General features: G+C 43.6%; 1 protein-coding gene across 4 annotated transcripts in view; it reads right to left on the bottom strand.

Annotated features, from left to right (window-relative positions):
• Positions 1-13,874, bottom strand: part of SUSD6 (sushi domain containing 6) — a 97,883-nt gene that overhangs the window by 43,998 nt on the left and 40,011 nt on the right. For 3 of the 4 annotated variants that reach the window (XM_025444180.3, XM_025444182.3, XM_025444181.3), the window contains one exon: positions 8,767-8,971. In XM_025444180.3, the coding sequence (XP_025299965.1) occupies positions 8,767-8,887 (121 nt within the window). In that variant the 5' untranslated portion in view covers positions 8,888-8,971. Of the gene's footprint in view, positions 1-8,766; positions 8,972-9,243; positions 9,390-13,874 lie in introns of those variants that run through there. The other variant, XM_025444184.3, reaches the window with a different exon arrangement.

Below are 13,874 nucleotides of genomic sequence, written 5' to 3'. Positions count from 1 at the left end.
TCAACTGGGAAGCAGAAATAACCAAGGCCTCTCTCCTGCCTGCTGCCACACCTCACTGTTCCATGATCAGTGCTCAGTAAACATTGCTGGACTGCTCCTCATGCTCACTCAGTCTCATCTGGTGGGTGATGTTCCCAACAACATTCTCCTGTACCTCTCACCTTTGCCAGAGTTAACAAGGCCCAGCTGTCAGAACTTGAACCTGTGACAATAGATACACAGGTCCTGCCCTCTCCCAAGGAGACAAGTGTCTACTACATGTGAAGAACTGATTGTCAGGGATCCCTGGGTGGCGCAGCAGTTTGGCACCTGCCTTTGGCCCGGGGTGCGATCCTGGAGACCCGGGATCGAATCCCACGTCGGGCTCCCTGCATGGAGCCTGCTTCTCCCTCTGCCTGTGTCTCTGCCTGTCTCTCTCTGTGTGACTATCATGAATAAATAAATAAAATATTAAAAAAAAAAAAGAAAAAAAAAGAACTGATTGTCAGACCCTTTCATATTTCATAAAGTGTTGCTTGTTACTCAGAATAACAAAGGCGACAGCAGAATTATTTTATAACCCTGTTTGTACTTGGCCATAACTTCCTGGAACACATTTCCCCTCTTGGGTTGAAATGCCTAAAATACTTTTGTGAACTTAAAAAAGAAAAAGAAAAAAAAAAAAAAAAAAAAACTCTGCAAAGAAGAAATCTTGAAGTGAACCTATTTATTTTCCCCACACTACTTCCCAGAATTCTGAATGATTAAACAATTCTACTGCAAGAGATTGGACTACTGGTAGAGTTAACAAGTCAAAGAAGCTAAACATGGGAAAAATAGCCATCTCAGGGGAAGCAAATGAATCTAGGCAGAAAAAGGCTCTTAAAAAAAAGAAATGCTATCAAATAGCTAAGAAAAGTAAGAAAAGGCAAAAGGACTACCAAATGGAGAGAAGAAAAGAGTTTTTATTTTTTACTTCTGACGCTATATTCTCCCAGATGTGTTTAGGAATCTTTTAAAATAAAATCTTTCAATCACATCATGGTGCTGATGAAATGAAAAATGTTGTTAAAAGAGGAAAAAAAAAAAAAAAAAAAGAGGAGCCCTTGGTGTTTGCAAAATGACTCCAAAAGTTCCCAACAAATAGCAGCTTTGAGGAACCCTGGCTTTGAAATACCGACAAGACAGCCTGTGAAGGGAATGGCTTATTGTGAGATTGATTACCTAGCAGACTGTCCTCCCCCACCCCAATAACAACACTGAGAAGAGGCAACTGCTGCCCTTTGCTCCCTCTATCTTCATATGTAGGATGCCAACATGCAGTATTTGCAAGTTAGGAACTTATGAAATATGAATAACTCATGCAGTATGTATCCAACTCCACTCAGCATGCACTGGATTGAATCAAACAGAATCCAAGACATGTGGAAGTAACAGGAGCACCTTCCAACCCTAAAGTCTGTCTGAACTAAAATCAGCTATGGCATCAGTAGTGTTAGCTACAACAAATGATGCTAGAATCTGATCTTTCAACTTGGGAATTATTTCTTTGTATGCTAGGCCATGTCCTAAGTGCTGGCAAAATACAGACAGTGAGGTCAGGAAAATTATCCAAGGCAACACAGATAGGAGTAGGGGCCATATTCAAACTGAGACAACTGGACTCCAAGGTCCACGTTTTTAACCAGACTACATTGCCTCTGAGTCTTACCACCTGCAACAACGTGGATGGATCCAGAGGATATGATATGAGGTGAATAAGCGATATAAGTAAAATAAGGGAGGGATCAGAGAAAGACAAATTCAATGTGTTTTCACTATAGGTGGAATTTAAGAAACAAAATGAAAAAAGAAAAAAGACTCTTAGCTATAGAGAACACATTGATAGCAGAGGGGAGGTGGGTGCAGGGATGGGTAAAATATATAAAGGGAATTAAGAGTACACTTTGTGTAATGATCACTGACTAATGTATAGAATTGTCGAATCACTATATTGTACACCTGAAACTAATATAACCTGTAGGTTAATCATACTGGAATTAAAACCACCCAACAAACAAGGGGCATGCCTGAAGGATAATGACAGCCGGATGTTACACTGAACTAGTACCAGTGACCTCAGTGGCCCCATGAGAGCTGCAGGTGGTATTTACTATTTTAAGGTGTTTATGAGTTGAATCCTATTCCACCTGACAAGAAACAGCCCTGTGAAGAACTGCTAGGGGACAATCCTTTTTTAAGTTATAATCTAGGGGCACCTGGCTGGCTCTGTTGGAAAAGCATATGACTCTTGACCGTGCAGTTGTTGAGTCTGAGCCCCATACTGAGTGTAGAAAATAAACAAACTTTTCAAAGAAATAGTTACAATCTCACTCTATCTTCCAGTACATTCAGATTTCATGCCTTAGGTTGGCTTCAGGTGAGGTGGCAAAACAGGCCTAGGAGAGAACAGTAGCCAGCACCCCTCTCTCACACAAAAGCATAGAAAGGTTGTCTCTAGATGCTGCTGTCCCTCTGGGCCTCAAAGTTAAACACAAGGCAGGCCAAGGTCACTCCAGATCTGGCACACTCCAGGCAGCCAGCCACACTCACGCCAGCCACCTGGAATGGGAATGAGGGCTGCTCATACTCTGTGGGCTCACACTCCTGAGTGATGCAGAGAAAAGGAATCCCCAGATGGTAAGAGGTGATGAAAAGAATTAATGTGTAAACCTACTATAATAATCAAGAACTCTGAAAGCTGACCCTAGGTGTTTTGTTTAAAGATTATTTTTATTTATTTGACAGAAAGAGAGAACGTGCGCACAAGCAGGGGGAGTGGGAGGAGGAGGGGAGGGGAGGGAGTGGGGGAGAGAGAGGGAGAAGCAGGCTCCCTACAAAGCAGAGAGCCCAACCAATGTGGGGAGTGATTCCAGGACCTTGGGATCATGACCTGAGCCGAAGGCAGACGTTTAACCAACCAGAGCCACCCAGGTGCCCCTATTTTCTTTTAAGCATCCTGTGACCCCTTTAGCAGAAGGAGTTGCACATGTAAGAATAACATCCTCACTCATATATTAGGCCAGGGTAGTGAGGCACCTTTGCTTAAGTGGAATCTGTGTTGATGGAGGGCTTTAACCCAACTGAGACCCAGTCAGGTCTTCAGTTTGGTGGATTCCTGGTTTCTGTTCTTCAAAAGTAGCAATACAAGGCTGATACCATGTGTTTGCAATGTTCTAAACATGGCACAACAATTAGCCTGAGGAGGGTAATTTCTCAATGTCTTCTTGTGACGCCACAGTTCGGCAAGCCCTACAATGACCCATCCAGCCTCCTCTCACAAACTCCAAGTCTTTTTATAGTCACAGGTAATTACACCACGGAGAGATTACATCACTTCATTGGCAGTGTTTACAACAGACAGGAAGATGCTCTGCGGATGTTTTGGGAACTACATCCTCATTTAGCAAATAATTTGCTGTGGTCCCTATTGTTCCTTTCTAAGAATAGAACTGCCTTGGCAAATCTTGTGCCTAAACTGGGAACCAAACAACCAAGGGTCATTGTAGATGAGAAAAGAAACCACCACAGTGGCAAACATGGTAACCCAGCGATGACTCCTGCATCCTTTATCCAGAGGAAAAAACACAGATGGAGTCTTTCTTCCTCTATCAAAAGAATCCCCTGAAGATTGTTACCCTGGGTGCTCCAATAGGGTGACATAAATGGGTCTCAGAGAAGAAGCCTGCCACTTAGCACAGGCAGTGTGGTTCTCAGCAGACCATGGGCAGCAGAGTTAAAGACAGACTGGGCACAGATCCCAGCTAGCTTCCCCACCGACAACTGCCTATCTCTGAGCAGGTTTTGTAACTAACCTCTCTCTGCCTCAGTTTCTCATCTGTAAAATGGTTACATGAAGACCTACCTTACAGGTTTTCTGAGGGCTTTAAATGGGATGATACACAAAGAGCCTGACACAGAGATGATGCTCTGTACGCATCAACTTCCTGCCTGTCCTCTTAGCTCAGGGTACATTATCTCTGACTCCAGGTCCCTTCAGAGATGGCAAGGTGAGCTAGGGCCACCTGCCAAAATCTTCAGCCACAGCAAAGTTAAGGGCCAAAGCCACATCATACCCCTGAGAGCCTTGTTCTCAACATTTCACATTTTCTTTTTTCTTTCTTTTTTTTTATTTATTTATGATAGGCACACAGTGAGAGAGAGAGAGGGGGGCAGAGGGAGAAGCAGGCTCCATGCACCGGGAGCCCGACGTGGGATTCGATCCCAGGTCTCCAGGATCGCGCCCTGGGCCAAAGGCAGGTGCCAAACCGCTGCGCCACCCAGGGATCCCAACATTTCCCATTTTCAATGAACACTACCTGCCAGGCTTTCTCACTATGCTGCATAGAAATATAGATGGCTGCTTTCCCCACTATTTTAAAAATTGCTTTAGGTGCTTGTGTGATGTTCAACATGGCCTAAAGCATGACAGAAACACATTCAAGGGGGCAGGGTGGGGATCAGAAACAAGTAAAATATGGAGTTTATTTTCAGTAAATATCCTCAGGAAAGGGAGAGAATGAAAATCAAAACCATTTTACATGACTCAGCAAGCCAGCTGGATTGAGACCATCATACTATGCAAACATGAGCTTTCTGGAAGGCAAAGGGATTTCCAGATATAACCAATCCTTCCTCCACTGGTCAAGTATGACATCTCGTCCCACTTCCTTATCCTAGGCACAAAAAATGACTTTGCATCTTTAGCTTTGTTTTTTAAAGACAGCAAAGGATATCATCTGCATAAAATCTCCAGCCCAGCATGACTCAACAGCAGGTCACATACCAATTCTGTTGCTGTCATTATCTGGGAATTACATCACACATTTTATATGCCAAGTGCCCTCCAATCATTTTTATTAGTCTACACAACACCAACCTCACATCCTTAAGGATTTTGTTTCTGTTTTGAAGGAGACACAAAGTGGTCAAATGATTTGCCTTAAGTCATAATGCAAGTTTCTTAACATAAAGGGAAGGAGTTGTGAGATCTGGGAGAGGCTACTACACAGCTGAGACTCTAATTCCTCTCTAGCCCAAGAAGAGAGGCAAGCTGGATACTCTGCCCATAGATTTTATTTTTAATTCTGGTCTTTCGCCTGCATAGTGTGACCAGTATGAGGATAATGTATGCTTCCTTCTGCCACTCCCTGAAAGGAAACTTTCAATAATTTTCCCCATCTCCACTTAAGGAATGACCAAGGGGGAAGCTGGACCTACTGCCTCTTGAAACCAACATGGAAAACTGAACCTCAATCATGGCATAACTCTGACCCAGAACTCTCTAGTGCCTGTTCCTATATGAGTCTTTTCTTCTACACCTGAGCAATTATGACCAAGACTAAGGATGACTGTGGTATTTATAGCCAGAGGCTATACAGATGAATTGCCCCCCAGAGGATGCCCACTTACCTATGTCCAGTGGGATTCTCCTAGTCATAAGTGTGCACATACACACAAGCATATTCAAGGTCTAGTAGAGCCCACAGGGTTAACAAAGGCTGTGTATTTTACAAGCACCTCCTTTTAAAATGCCTCTGGAATGGGTGTTCAGGTGTAGCTATAGGTGCAGGTAAGATATATACAAAGAGGAAGAGGGGACCTCTCCTGAATGGAATTGCCTTTCTTCAACTTCAAAGTATCTGAAAGTCTTGGTTTTTTGGCAAGCCTGCCTGGGGAACTGCTTATGGCAGGCACAGCCATACAGGTGTGCTCACTTTTCAGCTGAAGGAGTAGGTACCTCCTTCCCCAAGGAGCAACTTCATGGAGGGAAACACACTGACAGCAATGTGGTGCACTGGATCTAAGTAATGGTGCCACCTCCTCCCCTGCCTGCATCCTGCTGTGCCAGTATACATGTTTTGTGGGAGGAGAAAAGACTTAGGGCGAGGGGGTAGCAGGGGAGGGAGGATTCTTTGCAGATGGGGGAGGGGAAAAACTACAGAGCCAACTTTTCCATCCTGCTCTGAGCACACACTACAGACATACATTTTTCCACACTGGAGAATAATAATCCCTTTATCCAGCCAGTCTGAAACCATCAGTCCCTGATAATTGAATTCAGACCTTGGATGGAAAGTTGGGAAGGTGTGGGTAGTTGGAAAATGGGGTGGGAAATGGGAGGAGGCAGGGGTGGAGCCCATAAAAAGGAGGGTGGCAGTAGGTGGAATGGCTTAATGAAGTTAAAGAGAGTAAAGACTTCAGAAACTGAAGGCAGATGTTCTGCCCTAATATTGCCAGGTCACACAATGGGACAGCTTCCCTAGTGGAGCCTGGGAAGAAGGTGGTCTTGGTGGCATTCCAGGTACTAAGCCAGGTTCTAGTCCTGGCCCTAGGACCCTGGACAAGTGCATGACCTCTACAATCCTTGCTCTGTCATTCCATTCATGCATATACTTATTGAATACTATTTGTTCTGGGCTAGGGGTACGATGGCAATCCTCTTCTACAAAGGGCTAAATATTTCAGGCCTCGGGGGGTGGGGGGGGGACGGACACAGTCTATGTCACAACTACCCAATGCTGCCACTGTAACACAAACACAGCAACAGACAAAATATATATGGTTGAACATTGCTATGTTCCAATAAAACTTTATTTATGGATACTGAAATATGAGCTTACAATTTTTATGTATCATGAAATATTATTTTGATTTTTCCCCAATTATTTAAAAATATAAAACCATTCTGGGCTCACAGGCCATACAAAAGCAGCAGGGAGGATTTGGTCCATGGACCATAGCCCACCAACTTCTGCTCTAGAAATACAGTGGTAAACAAGACAGGGTCTTTAACATCCTGTTGCTCTGTAAGTAGCACTTCTAGAAATCTCCTCTGGCTTTGGCTGTAAGCCCTATGAATGTAAGCCCTGCTTCATCTGGTTGCACATTGGTGGAGCCTGGCCTTCTTTTCCCTTTGGAACCTCATATAGCCCTAATGCCCACATTCTGGGTTCCTAATCATCAGTGGCCTCCTTGGCTGTACCAGGGGCTCCTCATAGCAAAAGAGGTCTAAGGCTTCATGGAAAAGGTTTAAGTGTCAGAACAGAGTGAAGAGGAGAGGACAGAAGATGGAATCTGTAATGTGGCTGGTGGAGAAGGCTACAATGGAACAACAAATGTGTAACTGTTTCTCCCAATAATTCTGAAGAAAAAGCTTATATGCACCATTATCTGTTATGTGTTGAGTAAGCAGGTGGTGGGAGCTAATAGAGAATGAGGAGGAGCACTGAGCTATAGGGACTCTATACATTACACTCCAGAATCTAGCTAAGATCCCTCTCCAGGGAACTCTGTCCAAAGAAAACTGCCATATACATGTACCTAATGAGGTCTGGTAGGAGCCCCCATACTGTTGAGTTCAATCATTATTAGTTGAGGGGTACTTGGGTGGTTCAGTTGTTTGGGCTTCCAACTCTTGACTTCAGCTCAGGTTGTGATCTCAGGATTGTAGGATCCGGCCCCACACTGGGCTCCCCACTCAGCTCAGAGTCTGCCTGTCCCTCTTCCTCTGCTCCTCCCCCACTTGTGTGCATGTGTGTGCTTGCTTTCTCTTTAATAAATACATAAAATCTTTTTTTTTTTTTTAAGATTTTACTTATTTATTCATGAAAGACACAGAGAGAGAGAAGCAGGCTCCCTGCAGGGAGACTGATGTGGGACTCGATCCCCAGGACCGGGATCATGCCCTGAGCCAAAGGCAGATGCTCAACCACTAAGCCACCAAGGTGTCCCCATCAAATCTTTTTTTAAAAAGTATAATTAGTTGAGACCTCTACTGGTGCTTGCAGATACAAAGGCTCTATCTATGGAGGTTCTCTAGCATTATCCAGAGGCCTATAGTACACACCCAAATATGCCCTTGCTAAAAAGAATGCCAGGTCTAGAGGACCACACGTTGAGAACCTAGAACGGTCTTCAGAGCACTGCAAAAGACAACAAGGATCATACAAACTCAAAAAGGCTCATGGCTGCATTTCTAGCCCCTTCTAGGGCTCTTGAAGCTCACCAGCTTGAACCAGAAAGTCCTTAGAATCATGAAAATATAGATGGAGGAAACTGGATATGACCTTAAAGGTATCCAGGTTAACCCCTTCATTTGATAAATGGAGAAACTGAGCCACATAATGGCTACATGGCTTGTCCAAGATCACGAAATTTATAGTGTCAGACAAGGTTACAATACCCCAACTCTACTTATTCTGAGAGAAAACAAAAAGACAAAAAAAAACAAACAATAAAGAGCTAACAATCATGAAGTGCCTATTGTTATTTCAGACGATCTTCACAACCACCCTCGAGGTAGCTACTAACTAGTATTATCCCATTCTGTGGCTGAAGAAACTGAGGCTTACAGAAGTGAGACCTACTCAGGTCCCAGAGCCAGCAACAGTAGCACTGGACTCAGAATACAGCAGTCTGATTCTAAAACCTGCACCCTGATGCCCATCATGCTCTGAACCCTACAGATAAGCTCCATCCTACCTGATGACACCAGCTGCGGGGAGAGGGCTGATAATGTCGTCCTCATAGGTTCCTACACACCTCTCCTCCAGTTGGCTGAGGAGGCCCCTTCCTGCCAGACCCCCAGGACTGGCCCCCTGCTATACCACAGCATAAAATCCCACCACCACCCTCTGCTCTCTCTGCAATTGGCCTCTAGATGGAGAGTCCCCTATCTGGGCTTCAGAGAAACAATGGTACTGAGTTTTTTCCCTCCCACACACACAGAGGCAGGCCAGAACCCACCTGAGGCAAGTCCGTCTCCAAAGAGGGTGCTAAGGATCACCAGCGGAAGGAACACTCCATGTCCCACGGAGGCCACGGCCAACGCTGAGGTGCTCTTTGGTGCTATCCTGCCATGGCACATCTTTTATCCGTCCAAGTTATTTTAAAAAGAAAAAATTTAAAAGCCAGAAGTAAGAATTCTGAAGTCAGCAGCAGGCAGATTTACCTATAAAAAAACAAACAAAAAACAAGGACATATGTAAAAACTTCAGCCATAAGTAAGGTGCAGGTAGGCACTTTGGTAAGGAAGCTATAATCACATACAAAGTTGAAAGAATTCTAGTAACTGAATTCCTGCTGCCAAGAAGGAACAGGTACATAAGTGGCTTTTTAATGCATTATCTGGGGAAATGCTGAGGCCTGCAGCAAGCTGCCATCAGCGTCTGCATCAAGGAGCCAGATCCTCGTAATAGGCCAAGGAGACAAGCACAGGCTTACCTGGAGATCTGCTGTCAGGCACAGCAGAGCTTTCAGAAACTGCCCTGGCTCTGCCCCACCGCCTCCAACAGAAAGGAGGAGAGAGGCAGCTGTTGACACAGAGTGCTACACCCCTGAGTCAGGCTTTGCCTCTGCCACTTGGACTGAGGGAGTTCAATCAACCGAAAGGAAAAAAAAAAAATAGAGAACACGTGTCTTAAAGAGAGAAATACACCGCCTAAAGATGGAATGCAGCAGCAGGAGCCAAGGGCCCATGGCTAGGCTTGCTCAACTGCCAGAGGCTGGATGAGCCCCTGAGGATCTGATGCTGACTGCACAGCCATGAATCTCAAAAATGGACCAATTAATCCAGGCTCACCCGACACACCTGTGACTCCAGAGGCCACACTTCTTGGCTGTACCTGACAAGGACTAGGGGGGAGAACCACAACTGACTTCAGAAGACTAGGAACCAGAGTTTTTGGGGAAAAAATAAACAAAAAAACAAAAAAAAATAGAGGTCAAGGCTTTTAGGGATTATTTTCTATGTGCCTTCAGAGAAGCAGCTGAATTGAAAATACATTATGATACAGGCCTATTATATTTTAGTTAACTCATCTGATTTCATTCATCCTTGTTTATAACAGGTATTCCAATAAGATTACACTCTCTTTTTAAATTCCATATACATACCTTCTCCATTAATAAGGCTTCATGTAATAAATAAGGGAGCCTGCCATCTACAATCCTAATAAAGGATGCCCCTCAGATTCTGCCAGAATATTAACCAGCCCTGCCTTCCAAATACGTCTGAAGCTTTGACTCAGGCCTACATCCCCCGCTAAAGAGAGTTACTTCATACAGCATCATGAATTATCTTCATACGAAGGGAAAGCAGCCACGCTGGTCTTCAATGAGCATGAGCCAGGGGTTCAAGAACAGAGCTAACCACTGGGTCCTTACTCACTATTCCCAAGTAGCTGTGACTATAGCAGTCTTCTGTCCACAGCTTTTACCCAGGCTCCATCTTTAAAGCTATAGAAAAGGCATGGTTCATAAAGAGGTCTAGAGTGGAGTGCAAGTGCCGCAAAACAGTATACAAAACTGTGTAAATAGGCAGAAAGTGTATACATTTATGTGGCTAAGAACATTAAAGTTGGAATGCCAATATTCAAATCTGTTTCCTCTGTCATGACCATATGACCAAATCATTTTCTTAGCCTCAGCTTCCTCATCTGTAAAATGGGAACAGTAACCATAATTCCTCCTAGTTTTGACATAAGGATTAGGATCAGAGAAAACACTTGGCAGTGCCTGGCACTTTTGCAAGTCCTCAATAAACACTGCCTGTTATTGCTGTTGTAATTATTAATAATCCCTGAGCTAGAGGGACCTTAGAGATCATCAGGCTTCACCTCCTCATTCGATAGATGCCAAAACCAAGGTAAGAAGAGGTTAAAGAATATGTCCAGTTAGCAATAGGCCCTTTGGTGCTGCCATTTTGGATTCATTCACTGCAGGTATCTCTACCAGGCAGTCATCATCCTCTCAAGGCAACAACCAGTGGATCATTGAGAATAATACCTGGTTGTGCCACAGTACAGTACATGCACAACAAATATTTCTCTAGTGAATGAATGAGGCTGGATCAGAGTAGTGCTTAGATGCTCTTTGCACAAGTGACGGTAATCAGTAAAGACTACCCAGAGGAGATGATGCTGACTACTAGTGCCTATGTTGAGTGAAAAAGAAGGAAAAAAAGAAGGTACTAAATACAAGTGGACGACAACAATGGGAGCAAAGCATTCTTGGCAGAAGCTAGAGTCAAAGGCTAGGCTAAGGAATTTAAACTTTACCTCAAAAACCATGTAGAGCTTACAGGATTACAGAGAAGTTACAAGACCAAATCCATTTAGGAAGATCACTCTGGAGAGGATTTTGGGGTCAGTGTAGGGGGCACCAACTGGTAAAGGACCTTAAATTTAGTATTTTATAATTAATGTGGAGTTCTTTTGAGAGCAATTTGACATCTGTCGCTAAAATGAACACATTCTCTAACCCATCAATTCTGCTTTTAGAACCTATCCTCAGAAGTCACATGAGCAATGATGTAGATGCAAGATGTTCACTGTATTCTTTGTACTGGCAAAAGATTGAAGTGAGATGAGTTAAACAAGTTGTCATACACACACGTAATGGAATATTATGCATTGGTTTGCGAAGAACTAGGCAGGTCAGTCTGTACTCATATATGCAATGACTTCCAAAATTAGCATATGGAGAAAATCATTTGTGTGTATGCATGTATTTTTAAAGAGGATACACATACACACACCTATATGCCCTGAAAATCTCTGGAATGATGCACAAGAAATCAGCTAACAACTGCCTTCAGCAAGGAGAGGTAAGTGGTTAACAGGAAAAGAATTCATTTTTCACTGTTTGTATTCCCTCTTAATCTGAGTCTTGTACATTGTATATGTATTACCTATTAAAATAGATAAAATGTAAAATAAAATTAATATAGCAAGGTTTTCCTCTAAACCGCCTGCCTCTTCTTTCAACAAACTGATATTTAAATAAAAGTGATTCCTTCTCCTGCCAGGAATACAGGCACTTTCAGGGCTCAGCACAAGAGTCATCTCCTGGAGGAATTCTTTTCTGACACCTCACACTACACCCAAATCCAGTAGGACTAACTCCCTCCTGAGTCCCAAAGTGTCTTGAGCACCCTGCTAGGAGTATACCTCTAATAGGTTAATATACCTACATGTTTATTTGTCTCACCTCACCAAACTCAACATTCCTTGAAGGCAGGGACTGTGACTTACTTAACAGAAAAGACAGCCTGGCACCTGACAGGCAGGGAACAAACGTTTACCAAACTCATGAACACTGTGGGGAGGAGCCAGTATAGAATTAGGAAGAAAATGCACACATCTTTTCTCTCTTCTTTGCAAAGCCCCCATTGTCATTATTCCCATCAAGAGAAAAGATAAATAGAGGGCAGTGTAGTGTTTGCATGCAACCAAGAGTTAGCACTTCAGAAGTACTACAGAGAAAAGGGAAGCCTCACAACCTTAGGGTATTGCTCATAATGGGAGAATCCACCTACTGTGGAGAAAGGGTCACCTATATACATCTTATCATTTTAAGAAGGTATCTGCTTTGAACACAGAATTAAAAAATAAAATAAAACCTGAATTGTGACTTCAGACCAAGTAAAAAGAAAAACACTTCAGAATAAATAAACTAGATATTAATTACCCCTAGAGAAATGCACAAAAACACAAAGAAAGAAGGAAGAAGAAAGAAGAAGAATCCATTTCACTTGAGTATTCCTTTGGTACCTTTCTTCTCCAGAGAGAAAGTAGGTGCTGATTGTCAGGGGCTGGGGGAGGAAGGAATAGGGAGTTAGTGTTCATTAGTAAGTACAGACTTTGAGTTTTGCCAGATGAAGAATTCTGGAGATGGATAAATAAATGGTGGTGATGGTTGTACAACAATGTGAATGCACTCATGCCACTGAACTGCACACTTAAAAATTGGTTAAGATGATCAATTTCATTTTATATGTATTCTACCACAAAAAAATTTGGAAAAATTATGATTAAAGAGGAGCCTGGAGCTAAGCTTCATGTTCAAAGCTGGCACTCATCCACCCTCACAAGGCATATAACATTTAAACTTAAGAGGTAGGGATCCCTGGATGGCTCAGCGGTTTGGTGCCTGCCTTTGGCCCAGGGCGCGATCCTGGAGTCCAGGGATTGAGTCCCGCATCGGGCTCCTGGCATGGAGCCTGCTTCTCCCTCCTCCTGTGTCTCTGCCTCCTTTCTATGTCTATCATGAATAAATAAATCTTTAAAATAAAAAAATAAACTTAAGAGGTAAAGAGGAGAGGAGGGATCCCTGGGTGGCGCAGCGGTTTAGCGCCTGCCTTTGGCCCGGGGCGTGATCCTGGAGAACCAGGATTGAATCCCACGTTGGGCTCCTGGTGCATGGAGCCTGCTTCTCCCTCTGCCTATGTCTCTGCCTCTCTCTCTCTGTGTGACTATCATAAATAAATAAAAAATTAAAAAAAAAAAAAAAGAGGAGAGGAAAGGGTCTGGGGACTGCAAGTCAGTCCCCTCTCTGCCACCAAACAGCTGGCTGGTCATGAAGGCTCCCTGGCATCTGTTTCCCATCTAAAAAAGGCTCAGGGCCTCTCCCAGCCACAAAATTCTCCACAACATCCAAGCTTCTCTGTCTGTGTAAAATAGATCTCTTCCTCTATCAGCCTGCTTTCCTTTCTAAAATATAGGGTGAGGAGGAGTCATGGAAAATGTACACTCATCCTTGCCATATTCTTTCTCGGGACTAGTGCTGCTGCCCCAATAGCATGTGGTAAAGAGAGACCCCATGAGGCAGAATGTCAGGCTCTCAAGGTCAGTGTTTGGTCTCTCCCACCTCTGTGAATTCTGAACATTAAAAGCTGCGTGAATGCTCTGCTGAACATCATGGACACTCATTTCCTTTCAGAATAATCCTCTGTGATGATCTATGACTCTCATCATGGGGAAGCCACTTACCTCACCTTGGCTTCTGTTACCTCATCTATAAAATGGGGCTGTTGTTTGCTTTAAATATCTCCCTACTCTCCATTGAGGCTCAAA

This window comes from Canis lupus, chromosome 8 (assembly GCF_003254725.2).
Source record: "Canis lupus dingo isolate Sandy chromosome 8, ASM325472v2, whole genome shotgun sequence".
Classification (NCBI taxonomy): Eukaryota; Metazoa; Chordata; class Mammalia; order Carnivora; family Canidae; genus Canis; species Canis lupus.
This window is presented reverse-complemented; position numbering and strand designations above follow the sequence as displayed.